A 24,002-nucleotide genomic window follows, 5' to 3' on the forward strand; every position below is an offset into this window, starting at 1 on the left:
TGGAGGCCATGTGCTTAAAAAAAATAATCTCCATTTTATGAAATTTTACTTCAACGGTTACAAGGCCCAATACGAATCCACTGTTATGCAACTGAAATGCAATAATTTATGAATATATTTTTAACTACTGATATTCTCTTAGCAGAAAGAGATATAGTTCGAAGCAAAAACAATAAACTGACATTTGAATGGCGTACTTATTCTTTTCACTGTTTTGTATTTAAGACAATTTAGGTTTATTTTCTACAGTTTTTTTTATCAGATTTGACAGAGTAGTAAACATTAGTTGTTTTGCACTTGGTATTTCACAGCTACAGGTGTTTTTGTTAATTTTAATTACAAGTATGCGATTGCAACATTTTTTTTTTGAATCTTTTTTAAACAAATACATGAATAAGACATGAAGACATTTGTTTTCAGTAATACCCAAACAATTTGTTCACGATAAAGATGTTCATTTCATTATATCTAAAAAAGCATTTTCCCCACTTGCAATGTTTTAGTTTATCTGGATTCTTTGAAAATCATGCAGTCTTTTTATATTCATTATTTACATGTTCTCGTACAAATATTCTGTTATGTCTAGCTGTTATTTATGAAAAAAGTTCAGGAAATATGTTAAGTTTTATATCAAAACAAAAAAATAAACTTGTCCAAACTGTCCCAAAGCTTGACATGTTGTCAAATGTTTGTTTCACAATGAATATGGACAAAGAAACAACACAATGATGGTTTACTTTCACAAAAGTTCATTTAGAAATGGCCAGATCTTTATTTTTTGTCGATAAGAAAATTAAAGTGCTACAATACCAGTTATCTACATGTGTTGATTTGACGATGACAATACTTACAGCGAAATTTTAACTGAACGACTGCAAGACAAAAAGTAAGATGCATGGAAACACAAATCACTAGTTTGGCATAAAGGTTTCTTCCAGGCATCAGTCATGATAGTAAAAACAAAATAGTTTAACAAACTTAACCAAGTGTTGAAGGCAACTCATTTGACAATAGGTTGTAAACAAATGTATATTTTTAAGGACATGAATGACAAATGAAAATATGGAGTAGATTCAAGCAATAACTTAAGAGTATATTTAATGTAGAGACCTAAAGCAGACTCCAAATAAACCCTGTAGTTGTTTAAAAATTCTAAATAAATCCTCATGTTTATATAATATATCAAACTATAAAAGAAAGTATGAAAGTACAGTACGTAGTGCAAAAGCCCATTGGAATTCCATATCTAAAGATAAGACAAACCTTCCACATTTAAATTCATCATTGGCAATAACAAGCATTTGCAACTGCATTAAAGTTGTCCCCTTTGAGTGTTCCCAATAGTACCGAACAGCAAGAATCGTCCTGTAGGCATATACATTAAGATACACAAAGTAGGCAGAGAAGGTGTGTCGTTCTATGACCATGTGGACCAGTGATGTATATAACATAACTAAGAATAAAATGATGAAAACAAAACAAAAAGATACAAATTGAAAAAGTTCTGATCAAGAAGACTGAAGACACAGGTCATAGGTCACAGGTTAGTTCCAGGGGCGGCTGCACAGGTGTATTATAGGATCTTCTTCTTCAGTATGAGGGGGCCCACGTTGTCTCCCGTTAGCTCGTTGTGCTTTATGTGGGATTTGTCACAAACAGGAAACTGAAACACAAAGCACGCTCTATTACCATACACTGTAAACCACCCATGTGTACAAGCCAAATTGAGTTAACATATTATTCCATGTCTTATCTCGGATCAAGCAGTCCTACGTTATAGCAGAACTTCTGGGGGGAGACGGCCCCGAGCCAGGGCCTGAAACCTAAGACTTTAAGAGTTGGAGTGTCCTGTTAAAGCGAGGTCTTCTACCTCAAAGGTTTGGCTGAGCTAATCCAAATTGGTAGTGATTAACTTTCTCAAACACCCACTGTCAAATAAATCACAGACTTTTTTTCTATACAAAGTACGCCGAGTTGGGACTTGCAGTCCCGTCATTCTGCAGTTTGAACTGCAGCATACTTGATATCAACATCTGAGGTTGTCTTGGCAACACTCCTGTTATCCTCCCCCAATAAAACAATATGATACATAAAAAACACCGGGCCTCTGCGTTTCATTTAAAAGATAAGAATGTATGTATCCACATACTTAGAGTGTTTGAGTGTGTTAAAGATCTGTAGCCTACATATAAAAATCGAATGAAATGAGACAAAAAAGCTAACAAAGGGATCAGAGTTCAAACAAACAGTTGTTGGTTCGCCAACGTTGACACTTTTTTTTTTACAAAATGCCTTCTGGGATACTTGGCTGTTCCCAGTGTTTCCCCTAGATTTTTTGTAGCAGTGGTGCTGTGAGTTGGTAACCCGCTAGGGGGTCCGGGGGAAAGCCCCCTCCCCCACCCGGAAGAACATTTTGAAAAGTAACCCTTTACATGGTTACTTCTGGTGAGATTTTTTGGGGAAAAATGTACGGATTGAGCTTCTAAATATGACCAAACAACCAACAGAGTCAAGGTATCTGCTGAGACCAGATCATTGCGCAAATGTGCCCTGAACTTGACAGAAACTTTCACTTCCCTAAAATGAAGTGATGACTGCAGTGGCGCTGACAATCCAGCAGCGGCGGCGGTGCGCCCTGCTGCTGGATTGTCAGCACCACTGCAAACAAAAAAAAATGATAGTGTTTCCCCTATATGCTGAATGCATATAGGGGAAACACTGCCGTCCCATGTCCACAGAAGTCACCTCTCCATGCATCCTCGATGTCAGGAGTAAGTACACATCCGGGCAATAGGTGTGTGCTCGACGAGATGCAGACTATTAAACGGAACAGGACTTTGTCTGCCACTGAAGAAGTTTTACAAGAACACAAGTACAGCCAAGAGAGCAAGAACGCTACACACTGATTGAGAAAGGGCTTGAAAGGGACATGGACTCACGGTTTTGGAGCGCCAGCAGCGACAGTAGCAGACATTGGCGCTGTTGAGGTCCTCGATGTCGATCTCGTTCACCACCTTGGGATTCTCCTTCTGGATCTTCAGGTTAATCAGGCTGTCCCTCTGCTTCTTCTTCTTTGGTAGGAAAGGTCGGATGGTCAGGTAGCCTAATAACGCCAGGATGCCTAGCAGAGGGAGCAGCCGCAGCCACTCTGACACTGAGAAGAAAGCACACACACACACACACACACACACACACACACACGTACTTTATTTGCTAATTCTTTTCCTAGTCATCTTAGAAACACAAAGACCCATAATTTCCAATCAAATTTGGATGATATTTCCATGTCTTATTGTTTTCAGAGAAAAGTTTGTAATTTGAGCAATCTCTGCCTTAATATTTGTTTATGTATCGATTCGATACAAATATTTATTCATGTCGATACATATACAGGCAGCACTTTATGCCATATGATTATACACCAACACACATAATGTATATCAACTTCCCGTTTATAAGCAGCTGTTGGCATTTCCTCATAGTTCCCCATGCAGCACTACAATGGTGGATAAGCTTTTTTAAACAAACAAGATTTCGACAGATATATCCTCTAAACCCCACAAACAAGGCTGATATAAAGCTATAATTATTATCATTAATAATAATAATAATAATAGCATTATTAATAATAATAATAATAATAATAATAATAATAATAACAGTCACTACCTGTTTTCTTACCATATTAAAGTTTAAAACAAAAGAATAGGTTGTTGCAAACACTGCAGAAAGAACCCAAACACTACTTAATAATACCGACTAAATATCAGTGGAATTTTTTTCTTGTTTTTTCTATATATCCATAATATCTCTGGGCTGCATAATTGAGGATTTACCTTTGATCCCAAATGAAGAATCTATAATCTCATTAACGCTTAAGGTAAAGTATCATCCCATTCACATATAGCTTTCATCTTCTGAGCTACAGTTTTAACATTCCTGCAGGTCGTTCACTCTTCATTCATCTGTGACAGAACGCTGTAACATTAACCAAGGGTGAGAAAAACCCTAACTAAAATCCCATTACGAAGTTTGATATAAACTAATCCAAAACACAATAAAAAGTAAATCTCTCAAGGCAAATATCAAACATTATTTTATTCAAAAAGTACGTGCAACTAGTATTAACTTGCAATCTGCTCATAAAAGTTCACTTTCTCAAACTGTGGAGTAAGAATAATTACAATGCATTCTAGACTTCTATGTCCCGAGGACAATTTCCATATCGATGACATAGTTAGATTACACCACGAATCATGTATGAGGAACATGTGTTGTATGTATCAGGAACATGTGTTCTTCTAATGTTCAATATTACTATAATATTACAGGTATTACGATACTCAAATTTAAAATTCTCAAAATCGATTTCAAAAGAAGAACAACACATATGAAAACGACATTAATTATTTTCATTCACAGAAACAAATCTAACTTAAAATGGGAATTTACAACCTAAACGGTAGTGGAAGTAGTTTCCATAACAGAGGACACTATGTTGGGACATTGTCATATCCTACCTGTTAACCTTGCAAATCCGCCGATGGTCTCTGGAAGAGGGAGCTTCTTCAGGTAGGCTGGAAGCTGCACCTTGATAATCCTGGAAATCGTTTCTAACACCATCTTGGATAGGTCTGTACAAGACAAATTAATTTGAGCAGAATAGTTTCTGGGGTTGTTTCACGTCAATACGTACGTTTTACGTTATAGCGTTGGCTTAACCGGTTCGTACCATATTGCTGCGTACCTCGCACACAGACTGTATGAGGTAGAGACCTTGAGGAAGCGTAAACTGTTTGGAGAATTGGCGCAACAGCAGCCAGAGCCCTCTTGCAATTTAGCCAATGAACAGTAGAGGAGTTGTTGTCATTTGATTGGCCAAACTTCCGTACATTCGAATTTTCGTAATGCACAAAACTACACTGACAATAATGAGTAGCAATATAAGCAATATTGAAGTATAATATAACGTTTATGTGAAGTTTATAACGGTCTATTTTTTCAATTATATCAAACACATATGTACTGTAGTTAGTAATTATAATCAACAACTTCTACAGTGGTCCTTTGGAGGTTGTCTCTTTGAAGTTGAGCGCGCGCATTCACGTTTAACCGTTGGCACTACATTACCCAGCAGTCATACGAATAATAGTTGGCTAATATTTGCCTTAAAACCTCGCTGATCTATCTACTGGTTTACCTTTTTTTGATAACAAAAAAAAAACATAAACACATACGTAAATATTCAACGACCATTTATATTTTTTTCCAGCAGATTTTGAATATAACTCATTCGGCATAATTTTAGACAACTAAATCGTTGAGCCAGGGTCCAGAGCCTCCTGTGTCATTGGTGAATGACCGAAGATGTCGCACTGTAGGTTGTTCTCCAGGCTGCTCTGTAAGTATTACAACTTATTACAGTGGCAATCTAACTACACGGTGTGTCAGGTTGGCGCCTGTTCGTGTGTGCTGTGCTCTGTTCTGCATGCTGTTTCTTCAATCCGTCCATCTCGTCAATGACTACATTATGAAGCTTGACATGGCTAGCATGGCTAGCATTGCTTTAGCTTGTCAATATCATCAAATAGGCGATTTAGCATGATTAATGTGTTTATTATACTGTTGTAGCCTGCTGAAATCAAATCCCCTGCTACTCACTCCTTGTTGAACTTAAACATCGCATTTACTTTACAATAAACCCGGTTTACACGGTTTAAATGTGATAATATTGCTAGTGACAATGTCTGTTAAATCACATTTGGCAACTGTCAAGAATTATTGGGCTTGTGGATTCTGAGATGTTTCACCATCAGCTGCAAATCACAGGCAAACTGAATGCTTGCATTATAACTATTGAGATGATTCGACTTTCTCAATTGTCCAATGTTCAATGTTCAGTTAGGGAGCTCGTGGACCTCTCTTAGGCTGCAATAAACTGAGGCCAAACTCCATTCAAGGCCAAGGCCCAGATGACCCCTACCTATCCCTGTCATTCAGCACATCATATACAGTCAAGTCACGGAAAGAGTGTTACATTAAAAATCAATTGCGCAATACATTTTGTGAATCTAGTGAATCTTCATTCATGAAAACTGACGGGCAATTAAACAGTGGACAGCCGTCTATACACTCCACACTGGGTTAATGTCTGTCCAATGTAGGAACTATCCCCCGTTTTTTTCTGTTTATTTAGGCTTTAGTTACATTAATGCAGTACAAATAATGATTGCCTCCTTATGGTAACACTTACAACCAGACTCCGAAATAACAAAAATACAAAACAACAAATAGGCACGGTAAAAGCCAAGCACTGTCAGCTGGAGGCCAAGTCGTCTTCGGGCAGGGTGTGTGAGGACATTCTTGAAGTTAAATCCTGACTCGTGAAGGACTCAAATTACCTACCATTCTAGGACCCCTGTGTTTTACTCTACAGAGGGGCTTTTATGTTAGGAGATATGGAAGAACATGATAAAGGTCACATGATAATTGTCATCCATATCCATTATCACAGGTCCATAGACCAGATCAGATAGCAATTATTTAATCCCCGTGGCAGGAACTAGGGTGTTGCAATAACAAACCGATGAACATTTGGTTGCTGAATAGTAGACTATCCCAGTTAAAGTAAAGCTATAATTACCCACAGTAATTCAACAAAATGAAAGTGCATGGACTTTTCATGGACAAGTTTGTAGCGTCTACAGAAACCTGTCAGCTTAGCTTGAAGGTCATTGTCACTGCATTTGTTTCTAATGGACCATTTAGTTAAATACTCATCAGATGTGTTGATGGTTTATTTATAAGTTTGACAATGCTTTCACTCAATAGATCTGTTGATTTGCTTGTTAAAACAATGGCAATGTTTTATATATGTTCACTAATATTGTAGAATAGATATAGAGGTCCATGGTACTAAGTGGCTTTGACTCCCAGCAATAAAGGTTCTACTGGGTTTAATCCCAAATGTCTTACTGAAGGCATCCTTGAGCTAGTTGCCCAAAATCCTTCCTGCTCATTAATGTCGGATATCTGAAAACAATGCAGACGTGTTGGAAAAAGGTGTCTGCATGTTGACTAAATATTTTTTTGTGTGTGGATACCCCAGTGCAGCAGAGCGGTGTCAGAAGCTGCTATACTGCCTCCAGACAGAACCTTTACATCAGTAAAGACACCAAGGTGATCTGCCAGGGCTTCACAGGCAAGCAGGTAGGTCGACTCACCAGATCGCCACACGAAACAACTGTCCTTGTGTTGTTATTGCCTTCTATTGGCTCCCTTTGACAAGGGAACCCTGTCTTTCTCTCACTTCCTTCCACATCTAGCTTGTTAATGCTCTGGAACCTACCTGTCCTTGGAGACACTAGCTCTTATTTTCAAATGATAATGTATTGATCGTAGGTAAAAGGCATGTGCAAGCTTTACCCTTCACCAATGAAATAATTTTTTTATTTGAGTTTGTTTGTCCGATTGAGTGAGGGTTCAGCGTTATACTTATGGTATAACGCCACATTTCACATTCAATGTTAATACACAACAACAGTACTAAAAAAAATTACAAAATTGCGGTGGTTTGTTACCACGGGGAACACCCCCCTCCTCTCAGCTCCAAATATATTTTGTTTACAATTTACTGTTGTGTAAGTCATCTTTTGAAACCAATGCTAAACCATGTCAAAATTATTCTTTTTTTTCTTTATTATTTTTACCGTGTCATATATTTCTTTAAACAAGTAAAGTAGTTTGGTTGTACCGTTAAGTAACATAATGGTACAAGTAGCTAGATAAACTGATAAACCAATATAAAAAACTATTTTTTTTGCCATATCGCTCAGCTCCCGTTTTTGTCCATACGCTGGGCTTAACAGTCGAAAGAAGGTTTCAAGCTATGCTAACAGTACTTGGTAAATAAGTATTCACACTACACGATACATGCCTGATTTTCCAGGTTTTTGGAACTAAAGACAAGTGTAGCTGGGAGGCATAACGTAGACAGCTGCCGTAGGCGATTGATTGTATAGTCTGAACTGCTCAAAGGTATGATCTGAGAGGCTTGCAATTGTATCGCAGAGCCTCGAGAGATACCTAACAGTTAAAAATCTGTTGGAGATTCCAAATTGCACCTTGTTGTTTTTATTATGTCATTAAATATAGTTCTTATGAACTTGTGGAGTGATACAAGGATGAAAATAATTTAAGCTGTTCTGTTCAAGTTCAGACTAATTTGTCTCTGACTTCTTAAGCAGAAGTGTTCTTAATTTATATTGAGATATATTTTGTCATTATAGAGGATAGCGTTTGGCGATAAGCCAGGGCACACAACTCTGCTCAGAAATTATAAAACACCACCAATGGTGCGGACCACAGTCGTATTCGCAGTTTGTTGTTCATTCTGACTTGGCAATTATTATTATAGAAAATATAATAAAAAAATGTTGACGTTTTCTTGTTCCTGTTATGGCCCACAACGGATTTAGACCTTATCATTCACATTTATTTCCCAAATCTTTGGTGCATCCATTTCTCCTGAACTTTCCAGCTATCTTTTCAAATACAAAAAACTTTCTAATCAGCATATGGCTTCTGTATTTCAGTTTTGTATCTTGGCATTCTGAATCTCCAGTTTTTGTTTTTATTGGGGGCACGGTAACCATTAACACACTTAAAGGGGATTTAAGTTTGTAACACTTCATTTTCACACCTTCTTGGGCTTCGTATGCACCCCAAGCACTTCTTAGATTGCTTGCATCAATATTTTGATATTTGATAAGTACAATCCGTTGTTGTTATAGATGCATTCATCATGATGTAATCAAGTTAATCGTTTTACAGTCCGGTTGTTTACTCCTTTACTTCTAATGTGCTTTAGCGCTGGTGATAGACGTGGGCCTTAGCCCCGTCGTGGTTTAATCCTTTCAATGTCCATCCCTAGTTGACCCTCCTCTCTCTGCTGTCCAGGGTACGTTCCACAGCCAGCAGTCTCTGGACTATGGCTCCCAGCTGGTGGGCGGAGTCTCCCCAGGCAAGGGTGGCAAGTCCCACCTGGGCCTACCCGTCTTCAACTCAGTCAAGGAGGTGAGTCGCCATGAAGTTCCCCAGTCTTTGGGTCACAGTGCTCTGGAAGACTTTCAGAGCATTGTTGAAATGCATGCTGGACGACGTTATCTGAACGAATGGCCCCTGAAGGGCCAGGACATTGTGGAGGATGGTTTATTATGAGGAGACCATTAGGTGTCACTATTTCATAACTACACACCTTGTCTCTCTGTCACTCTACAGTTCTCTCTCTATGTCTTCATCTCTCTCTCTACAGCTCTAAACATCACTCTCTATACATCTCTATCACTCTACATCTCTCCCTACATCTAAACATCACTCTCTATACATCTCTATCACTCTACATCTCTCCCTACATCTAAACATCACTCTCTATACATCTCTATCACTCTACATCTCTCCCTACATCTAAACATCACTCTCTATACATCTCTATCACCCTACATCTCTCCCTACATCTAAACATCACTCTCTATACATCTCTATCACCCTACATCTCTCCCTACATCTAAACATCACTCTATACATCTCTATCACTCTACATCTCTCCCTACATCTAGACATCACTCTCTATACATCTCTATCACTCTACATCTCTCCCTACATCTAAACATCACTCTATACATCTCTATCACTCTACATCTCTCCCTACACCAAACATCACTCTCTATACATCTCTATCACTCTACATCTCTCCCTACATCTAAACATCACTCTCTATACATCTCTATCACTCTACATCTCTCCCTACATCTAAACATCACTCTCTATACATCTCTATCACTCTACATCTCTCCCTACATCTAAACATCACTCTCTATACATCTCTATCACTCTACATCTCTCCCTACATCTAAACATCACTCTATACATCTCTATCACCCTACATCTCTCCCTACACCAAACATCACTCTCTATACATCTCTATCACTCTACATCTCTCCCTACATCTAAACATCACTCTCTATACATCTCTATCACTCTACATCTCTCCCTACATCTAAACATCACTCTCTATACATCTCTATCACTCTACATCTCTCCCTACATCTAAACATCACTCTCTATACATCTCTATCACTCTACATCTCTCCCTACATCTAAACATCACTCTCTATACATCTCTATCACTCTACATCTCTCCCTACATCTAAACATCACTCTATACATCTCTATCACTCTACATCTCTCCCTACATCTAAACATCACTCTCTATACATCTCTATCACTCTACATCTCTCCCTACATCTAAACATCACTCTCTATACATCTCTATCACTCTACATCTCTCCCTACATCTAAACATCACTCTATACATCTCTATCACTCTACATCTCTCCCTACACCAAACATCACTCTCTATACATCTCTATCACTCTACATCTCTCCCTACATCTAAACATCACTCTCTATACATCTCTATCACTCTACATCTCTCCCTACATCTAGACATCACTCTCTATACATCTCTATCACTCTACATCTCTCCCTACATCTAAACATCACTCTCTATACATCTCTATCACTCTACATCTCTCCCTACATCTAGACATCACTCTCTATACATCTCTATCACTCTACATCTCTCCCTACATCTAAACATCACTCTATACATCTCTATCACTCTACATCTCTCCCTACACCAAACATCACTCTCTATACATCTCTATCACTCTACATCTCTCCCTACATCTAAACATCACTCTCTATACATCTCTATCACTCTACATCTCTCCCTACATCTAAACATCACTCTCTAAACATCTCTATCACTCTACATCTCTCCCTACATCTAAACATCACTCTCTATACATCTCTATCACTCTACATCTCTCCCTACATCTAAACATCACTCTATACATCTCTATCACTCTACATCTCTCCCTACACCAAACATCACTCTCTATACATCTCTATCACTCTACATCTCTCCCTACATCTAAACATCACTCTCTATACATCTCTATCACTCTACATCTCTCCCTACATCTAAACATCACTCTCTATACATCTCTATCACTCTACATCTCTCCCTACATCTAAACATCACTCTCTATACATCTCTATCACTCTACATCTCTCCCTACATCTAAACATCACTCTATACATCTCTATCACTCTACATCTCTCCCTACACCAAACATCACTCTCTATACATCTCTATCACTCTACATCTCTCCCTACATCTAAACATCACTCTCTATACATCTCTATCACTCTACATCTCTCCCTACATCTAGACATCACTCTCTATACATCTCTATCACTCTACATCTCTCCCTACATCTAAACATCACTCTATACATCTCTATCACTCTACATCTCTCCCTACACCAAACTTCACTCTCTATACATCTCTATCACTCTACATCTCTCCCTACATCTAAACATCACTCTCTATACATCTCTATCACTCTACATCTCTCCCTACATCTAAACATCACTCTCTATACATCTCTATCACTCTACATCTCTCCCTACATCTAAACATCACTCTCTATACATCTCTATCACTCTACATCTCTCCCTACATCTAAACATCACTCTCTATACATCTCTATCACTCTACATCTCTCCCTACGTCTCTGCTTCTTTCTCTACTTCTCTATCTCTGTCTATCTACTGGAGAACAGCACAGTAGTGTCGGTCTCATTTCTGCGCCTCTCTCTCCCTTCCACTCTTTGCACCTTTTGAAATCTGACCTTAATTCCCCCCCACCTCTCTAGGCGAGGGAGGGCACTGGGGCCCACGCCACCGTGATCTACGTCCCTCCCCCCTTCGCGGCGGCCGCCATCATCGAGGCCGTCGATGCGGAGATGCCCCTGGTGGTGTGCATCACGGAGGGCATCCCCCAGCAGGACATGGTGCGCGTCAAACACCGGCTGATGCGCCAGGGCACCACCCGGCTAATCGGACCCAACTGTCCCGGGGTCATCAATGTGAGGACACCGTGTGTGTGTGTGTGTGTGTGTGTGTGTATTTAGTTATGAATGCAGAGTAAATGTAATATGAGGGAAGATAATGTGTCGACGCAGGTTCAACTGCATCGAGCCGTCATTATTAATGTTGATAGTTTTATAATTGATGGGGCTTTTTTAATCCGGAAGTGATTCCACAGGAGGTCCATATCGCTTGGTGTCCGACATGTGGGGGTTCTAGCTACCAGTTGGGGAAATATTTTCCCACTCTGCACCGATTTGAAATAAACATTGAAGTAAAACATAATTCCTGTTTTTATATGCAGCCTGGAGAATGCAAGATTGGCATCATGCCAGGACACATCCACAAGAAAGGAAGAATTGGTATGAATTTCAAAACCTTTTTTCGGTTTTAATCAAAGAATGAAACGTGAAATGTCCCTGCCTTTGGTGTCTGGAAATGAGCCAGCTCTGTACTTAAAAGTATACCACAATAATCTCATTGAAAACTAAACCATGTTCAGACCTGATCTAGTGTTTCCCTGATTTTGAAACCCATCAGTTGAAAAGAACAATCAAATTCTATTCAGGATCGTATGCTCTTACATGACTCATGTCCTTTTTTGGGCTCAAAAGTATCTGGCTTCAGGTGCTGTAAAAGCCTAGGAAATGGAGGTCCAAAATAATTAAAAAAAGGAGGTTGTTCCGATGATTGAACCTGCAGCATTTCCTAGGACACTCCAACAGAGAGTGTGATCAATGCTTGAGTCATCCAGTCCCCATAGGCCAAATGCGTTTGAGAATGAAATGAAATAAAATAAAGAGCATGAAACTCTTCCCTGCAAAACCAATGTGGAGGCTCAATGTTTTTATTACAATATTAAAGTAACAAGGTCAAACATTCAAAACCAGCCCATTCATTTTTCTCGTAACATGTGCGATGCTATCACAATTCTATCTAAAATAGTTTTTCTTTGTTGCGTCTGCCCTTCAGGCATCGTGTCCAGGTCCGGCACACTGACGTATGAAGCAGTTCACCAAACCACACAGGTTGGCCTTGGCCAGTCCCTCTGCATCGGTAAGTATTCACACACTGGTGACGCTGATCAATCCTTCCCTGACCATCCAACCTGGTGGCTACCAGCCTCCTCTCTAGCCAGCACCTCTACGCAACCATATACACATTTTCTAACTTTATTTTACTTCAACTGTTACGCTTGTCATGCTGTGGCATACCCTGTGGCAATCCCAGGTGTCCCTTCTAACCGTCCCAGGAAAGAGGGATCCCTATTTCGAAATTTCTTCTTACGGTTTCTCCTTGATGATTAAGTGAGTTTCTCATTTCCATTTAGAGAGCTTAGGGTTAGGCTAGGGTCAAATTATTTGACAGCTGATGCCCTTTGAAACCAGCTCTGATTCAAGGGCTATTTGAACTTATTTTGAACTACTTAAATCCATATCTTCACCTGGTTATGTTGGAGCTAAGAGGAGTTAAGTTGGGCCTCCCTCTCATCCTCATCGTCTTCCCCATCCTCGTCTTCCTCCAGGTATCGGAGGCGATCCGTTCAACGGGACAGACTTCATCGACTGTCTGGAGGTATTCCTGCGGGACCCAAAGACCGAGGGCATCATCCTCATTGGGGAGATCGGGGGTGACGCCGAGGAGAAGGCCGCCGATTACCTCAAGCAGCACAACTCTGTAAGGAACGCTCAACGCACAACCGGAAAGCCTCCTTCAGAGGGTTTCAATCGTGGGATCTGAAGTCCCATCCAATATGTCGATAACAATATGTTGTTTTTATTACGATGATTGGAAAGCACCACGATGCCGGCTTTAATTCTACATGGCCTCGTTTGGAACCCTCCCCTGACTCAGGCAGTTCTCTAGGGCCAGACTGTCCCCATACACAGAGACATGTTTATTTATTTGATTTAACTGCACTTTTAACCTTAACGACTACCGAGGAATCAAGACGTAATTAATCAGCAGGTAGAGAATAGGCAAGCTTTCTGAGGGCTGACTACAGGTTATGTTGTAGAATTGGGTCAAACCCAAGCCTTTTGCCTTCAATACTAGACTATCATGTCGTGTTGCAAGAAAGGGAATTGGCCATTGAGTGATCTGTCGATACTTGCGGTGCTGGTGAGTAAATCCTAGGCTTGCACAGTCTGCTAAAGCCAAGACCTTTAGAGTTGACACTAAATGGTAGAGTCCTAGCGTACAGCGAGGGTGGTTTTGTCTTGAAGTACAGCCCTATAAATCTCGATTCACACCTCCTGTGGATTACATTTTTTAATTAATTTGATTATTTTATTTTTTATTTATAAAAATCGATTTTTTTATTTTTTTTGGAAGCCTTAATTTACAGTTGTGTAGAGTTGGTTCAGTAGTTATAAAAGGCCAGCAATTAAAGACAATCTGCTGCTAAATGTACAAAATAAATCATTCAGTTTTTGATACTGCACTTTAATCAGTTAAAAAGGGCCATATGAAACGCAACGTGCTAGTGGTGCCAAAAAAGTTTGGTAGTGCAATTTTTTTTTTGGTTACGGTTCATGTGTGCAATAAAAATAACATTTCGTGAGAAAAAAACCGTGGCAGAGAATCATGATATCAATTCTAAGCTAAAAAATCGTGATTCATATTTTTCCCCGAATTGTGCGGGCCTAGCGTCATTGCAAGACCATAAGTGCATACATTAGCACGGACAGCTCCGGCGGGAGTCAAACCGCTGGAACTGGACGTGTTCTAGCAGGACAGCTAGACTGCAAGCTGCTCTTATATGTATAGAAAATTGCACACAAAAGAGAAGTCATCACCTTCTTTCCCCTTAACCCTTTAATCGTTCCTTCTGTAGTCCTGTAAGTCTACTGTAAGACAACTTTTGCACATCAACTGCGCTTCACACAAATTTGGCCCATATGTGTGTATTTATTTGATCCTCGGGCATTGCGTGTGCGCAAGCGTGCCGGTGAGCGAATGTGTGTTCACAGTGCTCTGGGGCTTATAAATGGATTTGATTCGCTCCTAGCCGCTCTAATGCATGCAAATCTCCCCCTGTGGCGTCTCAGGAGAATAACTTCCTCCCCATCGTTCATCGTATGCAGGGCAAACACCCCCAGCCAATCAGCCGAGGTGTTGACAACCACGGGTCGCTACGACGAGACACTCCCACGCTTGAGCAGGCTGAGAGGAGTCGCGCAGGGCAGAGCATAGCTCTTCACCCGAGAGTCGGCAGCAGAGAGCTGCGTATAAACACTTTATTTAGTTTGCCTTGTTTTGAGATGGTGTTTACCGAGGAAAGGGAGGGGAAACGAAGACCTGTGGTTTACTTGGATCTGCTTCAAACCGGTGTTAAATTGATCTCTGCTGAAGTAGTTTTCAGTCAAGGATCCAAGAAAGTGATCACGTCAAATAGAGGTGTGTTCTCTGAGGATTTTTGGAATGCTAACGTTGGCTAATGGTTTGGATAAATCAGGAAGGGTACTTTTTGCAGCGACTAGTACATAGAAGTATGTCTTGATGAAACGGTCAGGGCAGTGTGTTTTTATCAAGTGATTTATCAAATCACGTTCAAACCGTTTGAAACTGTCTCAAGTTGAAAATGCATAAAAAAAGTCAGTCTTTACCAAACGGCATTCCAAGGGCAGTGTGAAACCTTGAAAAACCATTACACCACCGATAGGATTATAAATCAGTGAGGACTCACACAGACACTTTAATAACTGTATGCCAACGGTGGACCCTTTTTATTGAAAGGGTTCAGAGTGCATGCATTTTAAGTATGGGCGGGCCCCAGTTGGAGCCAAGCCCCTGGCAACGTCCACCAGATGAGCAAGACATTGCTACTTACCTCCCTTTCCCCGTCTCCACACTTGGCTCCACACACATCATGACCATTGTGAGACAATCGCGGTTCTGTGTCCCAGACGACACATTGGAGCAGATGAATGAAGTAATGCGACGGGACACCGCATTAACTTGACAAGTCCTTTGCTCTTTATGAGCCGAGTGCATCACCAACCCCTGAAAGACTCTGGCCTGATCCAAGCCTGATCGGATGGTGTCATGCAACATTAGACTAATTAAACTCGTAGAAGGAAAGGACATTCCTTCCCTTCCTGCTATGTGCCCAAACGCCTTGGAGACTCACAGGCATCCGTCTTGTTGCTCATTGGAACAGATGCAGTGTTGTTGTTTTGTGGAAAATAGCTCATGTAAAAGCTGAAGTACTGGGTCTGTTGCTAGTGTCCACAAGGGTTTAACGCATCCAAATCATCTCGCCGCAAAGGAGAGTTCGTGAACTTGTGATTAAGCAGAACTTCACACACGTCAAAAGTGTTTCTCAGCCTCTCCCGGAGACCAACGAAGACGCAACGTCAAACATCCCTACGTTGAAGCCATGCCTTTTGGTAGTCTCTTGGAACATTTAGTGTCTATGCTACAGTGAAGATTTACTGCCCCTGCCCCTGTTTCAGTCTCTTGACTTGAGGTGCAGACTCTGTACGTTGATACCAAGAACATGAACCAGTTCACAAAGTCCTTGGACAAGACAAAAGACAAAAGATATGAAGACGCAGAGAAATTAAACAACTGTAACTAGTAACAATGAGTCTATTATCAATTAGTGAATGTATCAAATCTAACTTTGACGATCAATCATTCGCTTAAGTGATTCACACTACATCCATAGTCCCACTTCATTCTACCGAAGGGGGAACAGCACCTCACTACACCCATAGTCCCACCTCATACCAGACCACAGGGGGACCAGCACCTCACTACACCCATAGTCCCACCTCATACCAGACCACAGGGGGACCAGCACCTCACTACACCCATAGTCCCACCTCATACCAGACCAAATGGGACCAGGACCTGTGATGTCTTTGCAGACAAACTGCTTGCCAGTGTCAATTGTCATTGTCAGATCATAGTGTGCGTGTATAAAGGCACTAATCTTAACCAGAAGCTGCAAAGGAGCGCTTGAACCAGAGCGTTCATTAGCATGCATTGTTAACCACGTCACGTCACCATCAGATAATGTGTGTGTGCGTGTGTGTGTGCGTGTGTGTGTGTGTGTGTGTGTGTGTGTGTGTGTGTGTGTGTGTGTGTGTGTGTGTGTGTGTGTGTGTGTGTGTGTGTGTGTGTGTGTGTGTGTGTGTGTGTGTGTGTGTGACGTCTCCAAGCCATTTGATCATACAAGGATGAAATCCAGGACGTCGGCCCACCTGGCTAACTCCCTAACGATGACGATAGCGGTGTTATTCGTGGAGATGGAGGGCTGGCTCCTCACCTTGGGGAGGCAGTAGAGTAGTGAATGTTGCTATCCATCAGGGAGCTGGCTAACAGGGGAGGTGTGCGGCCGACCCGCGGCTACATGACTAATCACCGCCCTGACGAGACACCACAGAGCGGCTGGGCTCCCGTTCTATGCAATTAAACGGCCTGATTGACCCGTCGCCTCACCACTCTGCTAATTCAACTTTAGCGGCTGTGATGTTTTCCACCTTACAATGCTGCCATGCATATAATCCCTGTTGTATAACGTTTCTCTTGAAAGGGATTTTCTAACTCGCTTTGTTGGTTAACCCTCCTTGAGATTATCCGCCATCTCATTTTAAACTAAAGATGTATGTCTTTGTGTCTCTTTCCCTGTCTCCCTCTCCCCTGTATCTCTCTCTCTGTCACTGTGTCTCTCTCTCACTCGCTATGTATCTATGTCTGTCTGTCTGTCTGTCTGTCTGTCTGTCTGTCTGTCTGTCTGTCTGTCTGTCTGTCTGTCTGTCTGTCTGTCTGTCTGTCTGTCTGTCTGTCTGTCTGTCTGTCTGTCTGTCTGTCTGTCTGTCTGTCTGTCTGTCTGTCTGTCTGTCTGTCTGTCTGTCTGTCTGTCTGTCTGTCTGTCTGTCTGTCTGTCTGTCTGTCTGTCTGTCTGTCTGTCTGTCTGTCTGTCTGTCTGTCTGTCTGTCTGTCTGTCTGTCTGTCTGTCTGTCTGTCTGTCTGTCTGTCTGTCTGTCTGTCTGTCTGTCTGTCTGTCTGTCTGTCTGTCTGTCTGTCTGTCTGTCTGTCTGTCTGTCTGTCTGTCTGTCTGTCTGTCTGTCTGTCTGTCTGTCTGTCTGTCTGTCTGTCTGTCTGTCTGTCTGTCTGTCTGTCTGTCTGTCTGTCTGTCTGTCTGTCTGTCTGTCTGTCTGTCTGTCTGTCTGTCTGTCTGTCTGTCTGTCTGTCTGTCTGTCTGTCTGTCTGTCTGTCTGTCTGTCTGTCTGTCTGTCTGTCTGTCTGTCTGTCTGTCTGTCTGTCTGTCTGTCTGTCTGTCTGTCTGTCTGTCTGTCTGTCTGTCTGTCTGTCTGTCTGTCTGTCTGTCTGTCTGTCTGTCTGTCTGTCTGTCTGTCTGTCTGTCTGTCTGTCTGTCTGTCTGTCTGTCTGTCTGTCTGTCTGTCTGTCTGTCTGTCTGTCTGTCTGTCTGTCTGTCTGTCTGTCTGTCTGTCTGTCTGTCTGTCTGTCTGTCTGTCTGTCTGTCTGTCTGTCTGTCTGTCTGTCTGTCTGTCTGTCTGTCTGTCTGTCTGTCTGTCTGTCTGTCTGTCTGTCTGTCTGTCTGTCTGTCTGTCTGTCTCCCCTCTGCTCCGCAGGGTGCCAGTGCCAAGCCCGTGGTGTCGTTCATCGCGGGGCTGACCGCCCCCCCTGGTCGCAGGATGGGTCACGCCGGCGCCATCATTGCCGGGGGGAAGGGTGGAGCCATGGAGAAGATCGCCGCCCTGCAGGCGGCCGGGGTCGTTGTCAGCATGTCCCCCGCCCAGCTAGGGAGCACCATATTCAAGGTAAACCCACCTCACCGTCTAACCCCTACCTGCTCCTTAATGACATATGTCTGAACTCAATGTCTAACCCCTACCTTCTGCTTAATGAGGCGTGTCCGAAATCACTGTGTAACCCTTACCTTCTGCTTAATGAGGCGTGTCCGAAATCACTGTGTTACCCCTACCTTCTGCTTAATGAGGCGTGTCCGAAATCACTGTGTTACCCCTACCTTCTGCTTAATGAGGCGTGTCCGAAATCACTGTGTAACCCTTACCTTCTGCTTAATGAGGCGTGTCCGAAATCACTGTGTAACCCTTACCTTCTCCTTAATGACCTGTGTCTGAACTCACTGTGTAACCCCTACCTTCTCCTTAATGATATGTTACTGAATGTGATACAAGCATATGCTTAATGGTACTAATGATGTTAAACATAGAATACTAAATGGCATTAAGACCTAATGGATTATTTATATTCAGATAGTTATTATTCACAACACAGAAGAATGGAAAACATTCAAGTGGGCATATATGTTATGTTTGTTATTGGCCAAGTTCCAGTTAATAATTCTGGCCTTACAAACATTACACGCCTAACAAGCCCTGTGGATTTCTTTACTCTTCCTACTATACAACAGAAGCAATATTGTTCTTTGTTATTGAATTGCACATAGGCGTTTATTTGAGAGCAGGGTTTAATACGCCTGTGTGCGCATGTGTTCTTAGACCCCTCCGCACGGCAGCATAATCAGATTGCAGTATAAATCTAAATGTTCCCATTGCCATCCTTCCACCACTAACAAAGCACAAACACAGCCTAACCCTTAGTGATTCTAGCCTGTGTAGAATTATAGATTTGTATGTATTTCCTTGCGAGGAACGCGCTTTTAGTTTAGACCTTCACTACTTAGTCATCAGGCAGAAGCTTTCATCCCAGTCGACCTGCGGTGACTTTGAGGGACGTGTCATTAAGGTGCAGGGAGCGGACCGTGGACATAGGGGGGATGGAACTAATAACAGCTGGGTGCCTAAACACCCGAGCCTCGACTGTGTCCTGTCCCCTTATCTTCTCATGCCCTTGGGAGTTTTTGACCGGACCACTAACATGCATCCATTTGACACAAGTTTCCTCACTAGTGGGATATATTCCAATATATATAAGAACATTTTGGATGCATTTCTATCGGCAGAAGGATTTGTTTTTAGTAATGAAAAAATGATGCCAAGCACTCTCACTGGGCATGTTGGAAGAGGCAACTAAATAAGCATGTTAAACCACACCATTGTTAAATGCTTGACCCTGATTGGTCAATAACGTTCCAATGGTTTAAAAGTTCTGAATAAATGCGCTCCAACTCCCAACAGAAAAACAATCGTTTAATACAACTATCGACCAGATGTTTCTGGTCGATGCTAAATGCGCCGCTGAACCGTGTCTAAATCTCAGTGGATTAAGTAGATGAACGAACAAAATTGTAATTGATGGAAGTAGCTAATTTCTCGTCATTTCTAACCCCAGTTAGGTGGTAATAAGCTAACTTGGTCTTGCCCCGGCCACATCACAACCCTGTCATCCGTTGTTTCCCAATACAGCCGACCGCATCCTGGGTTATTCCTTACTTTCCACTTTATTGTTGTTTCTCTCGCTCCTGACACAGGTACGCTTTGGGCAAAAGCGTCTGCTAAACGCCCAAAATCTAAATGTAAATGATTACTCAGTTTATTCACCTACGAGCTCAAAAATCCGCCGTTGCCCAGATAAAACCAACGGATCCACTTTCTGTTCCTAGGCAACCGTGACAAACATTCACTCAGTGGAAAGCGCCCCGGATAAACAAGGGGTTAAAGCGTTAACACCGGACATTTAACATGCAATTATCCGCAGGCGGGCGGGCAGGCAGGCGGTGGGAGATATGAGCGTCTGCTGCCGGGGGCTCATTAGGCACTACTGTCCCCCTCGCCGTCCCATTCATCACGCCGGGAAAGCACGTCTGACCACCAGATGTATTATAGAAATGGTTTGTGTCGACCTTATTAGTCAACTGGTGTCATTCATTACCAGGCCCCTGAGAAGGCAGCTATAGATCCGCCTGGGCCTTTCCCACCCCTTCCAAAGTATAATCCATAACCGCGCTGCTTAATGATGGAAAAGCCAGCTTATGGTTGTTAATTTTACAGTCCATTGTGTCCATGCGTCTCTATTTACCTAATTGACTGCCATTACGGAGACACTGGCTCTTACAGAAGGGGCTAAACGGTGGTCTTTAGCGCTGGGCCCAACACACACAGATGGGTGGGGATATTTAATGTACTTAGTGACGCATCTGTCCGTGCGTTTATGCATGCCCATGTGTTCTGCATGTCCACGGTGGGTGGTACTTGGGTTTCTCTCATTTGTATTGATGAGTGTTATTCCAGCGGCCCACGCTTTGTTAGCCGTCAAATGTTTCTAAACACCAGGCTGTGATGGCTCGCTGTTTACACGGTATTGGCGTCCACCATTTCACCTCCCCAATTAACTCTGTGGGCTGGTGGCATGCAGAGCAAATTCTCCATGTTTACTGTCCAAGTGGGTTAGACACGGACACGCACACACCCAGGGGGTATATGACTCCCGGATTCAAACTTGTGTGTACGGAAATGAGGTGTGTAATCTCATAAGGTCTCTTCAGGTCCGCTTTCTAGACCAAACATCCGGGGAGCCCTTACCCATCATAATGAGTCCCTTGCCTTTACCACTACTTGTAATTTGCGTTGACTGCATGGTTACGCCCCCCGCTTTTTTATAATCATCAGGTTTCGAGTCTTGCTGTCAAACTTGTTCCCTCTCTTGTGGATTCTACCCCTCCCCTCTCTTCTCCTATCTCGCTCTCTCCTGTCTGTAAGCTGTGAGTGGCTACTGGCACCATGAGACTAGAGATTACTTTCAAGAGATTAGCACATTAACCACAAATTCCATTGATTTATAAAAAAGAAAATACATGTTGTGGAACATCTAGTATATCTTGATGCTACAGATTCTGCTCACGGAAAGCCTTTTTCCACCTGGTCCGCTTATTTAGCCAGTAATATTATTCATATATTCCAAAAAGTCAAAATCTCCAAAGTGCTATTAAGGGTGCTTGTACTTTTCCTCTTGAATAGCGTAATTACTGCTCTCCACTAATAGTTCCACGCTGACTCCCAGGGACGGGGAAAATGCAAAAGTCAAAAGAACTCAAACATTGCAAGCCTCGAAAAATTCATCTTTTATTTCTTAGCCTTAAAAGACCCCAAAACTTGGCTACTCTGGGGGTGCCTTCAAAATGTTTCCTTCTTCCCTACGGCCAACTGAGCCTTGAGTGCGTCTTGCTAGAATAATGCGTTAGCCTACATTAATTAATACTGTCATCTTATCACAGCCGCACGCTGGTTCTAAACCCCTGTCATTGTGGCTGCCTTATTGTAGCCCGGGAACCAGCAAATGTGTCAGACAGTTTTATGATTTGCTCGGGCATAAGCACCCGGCCCCACTCCCATTCAGACAGATTTCCAGAAGATACCAGCAGGTACCATGAGTTCAGAGGTGCACCTTAAGGGAGTGCAGATTAGGCATTTTCATAAGGAACCAAGATGGCTGCTACTGATGTGTCAGACGTTTCGGCGCTCCGAATGGTTGGAGGTCCAGGGGTATTTTGGTCTGCACCCTTTGATTATACTCCTTGGAAATTAAAAACCATCAGAGAGGTTCCAGGCTAATACGCTTTTGCCAATCCGGTCTGGCAAATTCCGGCCGGCGTCATTGCCCACCCTGCCGAGAATGAATTATGTCACTTGTTAAAGCAAGCAGAAACGAGGCAATTTGTCTGTCTTTATATCAATGGCGCTTTTCCAACTCCGGCACAGGTGTCTTGTTAATGGTATCCATGAAAGTAAAAATGTGTGCTTTTAATTCTACCCTTTCGCTGGAACAGAAGTCGGCACTTTCAAACTTCTCTGCCTCCCTTTTTTCCCCTAATAGATGTTTCTCTGTAGAGGATGAGCATGAAAGAGGATGGTGACATGCTGAGAGATTGTATGTCACCATTGTGTCTCTTTATTTTTTTGTCACCCTCTGTTCGGGGGGCCATTTTTAAGCCGGCCATTCCTACTCGCTTGTGTACAATTCTGTCACGCAATTATCCCTCCCCAATTTCAGACCTCTCGGCACACTTTTCCCTTTATGATGGCTCCCTCCATCTCCTCATATTATACTCCTTCTCCTCCTCCTCTTCTACTAAGCGTGTCAGCTACCCCCCTCCCGCCATCGTTTGCCGGCTCTCGGGCTGGGACCGGGTGGTGTGAGGGCAGTATTAAACGGCAGAGAGCTCCGTACCGCCTCTCACCTCAGGGTGGCAGTAGTCCTCCGGCTAGGACGCTTGGGCCAGCATGACTTGTGTGTTTTCGTGGTTCCGATAAGCATTTGCATTTCTTTCTCCTCCCTGCGTGTGATGAAACACCTAGAGGAGAGGCGTTATTTACTATTATTAACTTATTTTTTATTTTTTTAGATGTCGTGGATTTACAAAGCATTTTTGCATGTAAATGGCTCTGCATTGATACTGGCTGTCGTTGTATTTTGTCACATTTTGCTGTCGACGTGACAACCCTCTTCACCGATTAATTCAGACGCGGGTCGTGATTATTCCAAAAGAAGTGTGTGTGTGTGTGTGTGTGTGTGTGTGTGTGTGTGTTTGTGTCTGTGTGTGAGAGAGACACACACACCAGCCTCTTCCCTCATGCATAACCAAACAGCTAGGCTTCACGCGGGACCCCTGCGAGATGTCCACGGCCCCAACAGCACGTCAGAACCACAACAAAAGCGTGTGGTTTTTTTGTCCATGAATAAATCAGCGGGCGCTTTCTATCGTTTTGTGTGTTTTCCTTTCTTTTTACATTTTTTTGCCGTTGTCTCCGCAGGAGTTTGAGAAGAGGAAGATGTTGTAGGTAGTGAGCGAAGGCTCCCTGCCCTTCAGCTCCACCACCCCTACCCCGCCCACCACCTCCACCCACTCAGCTCCCCACTCCCCCACCCGTGTTGGCTCACCGAGTGGGGTCGCCCGCACGGTCTTCAGACAGCCTCTCACGGATCAACTACCGCACACACGTCTGTGTCGGGCTCGGGTTGCTTATGCAACTCGACGCTTTCTTTCCCTCACCCTGTGATGTTGTTCTAATCTCGTTGTGAAGGAATAAAACCATTTTCCATCTTAA

At 42.5% G+C, this 24,002-nt stretch overlaps 2 protein-coding genes across 2 annotated transcripts; one reads left to right on the forward strand and one right to left on the reverse strand.

The window, feature by feature from the left end:
- Positions 1 to 9: 9 nt before the first annotated feature.
- cisd2 (CDGSH iron sulfur domain 2) lies at positions 10 to 4,684 on the reverse strand. The gene is made up of 3 exons (XM_079758635.1): positions 4,521 to 4,684; positions 2,940 to 3,154; positions 10 to 1,663 (listed from the first exon to the last, which is right to left on the reverse strand). The coding sequence occupies exons 1-3, from the start codon at positions 4,621 to 4,623 to the stop codon at positions 1,574 to 1,576; spliced, it is 408 nt and encodes a 135-aa protein (XP_079614761.1). The 5' UTR covers positions 4,624 to 4,684; the 3' UTR covers positions 10 to 1,573.
- Positions 4,685 to 5,326: 642 nt separating this feature from the next.
- suclg1 (succinate-CoA ligase GDP/ADP-forming subunit alph) lies at positions 5,327 to 24,002 on the forward strand. Its single transcript, XM_079758827.1, has 9 exons — positions 5,327 to 5,401; positions 7,109 to 7,209; positions 8,959 to 9,075; positions 11,784 to 11,996; positions 12,302 to 12,359; positions 12,970 to 13,053; positions 13,523 to 13,674; positions 18,603 to 18,791; positions 23,709 to 24,002. The coding sequence occupies exons 1-9, from the start codon at positions 5,368 to 5,370 to the stop codon at positions 23,733 to 23,735; spliced, it is 975 nt and encodes a 324-aa protein (XP_079614953.1). The 5' UTR covers positions 5,327 to 5,367; the 3' UTR covers positions 23,736 to 24,002.

This window comes from Pollachius pollachius, assembly GCF_949987615.1.
Source record: "Pollachius pollachius genome assembly, chromosome: 2".
Taxonomy (NCBI): domain Eukaryota; kingdom Metazoa; phylum Chordata; class Actinopteri; order Gadiformes; family Gadidae; genus Pollachius; species Pollachius pollachius.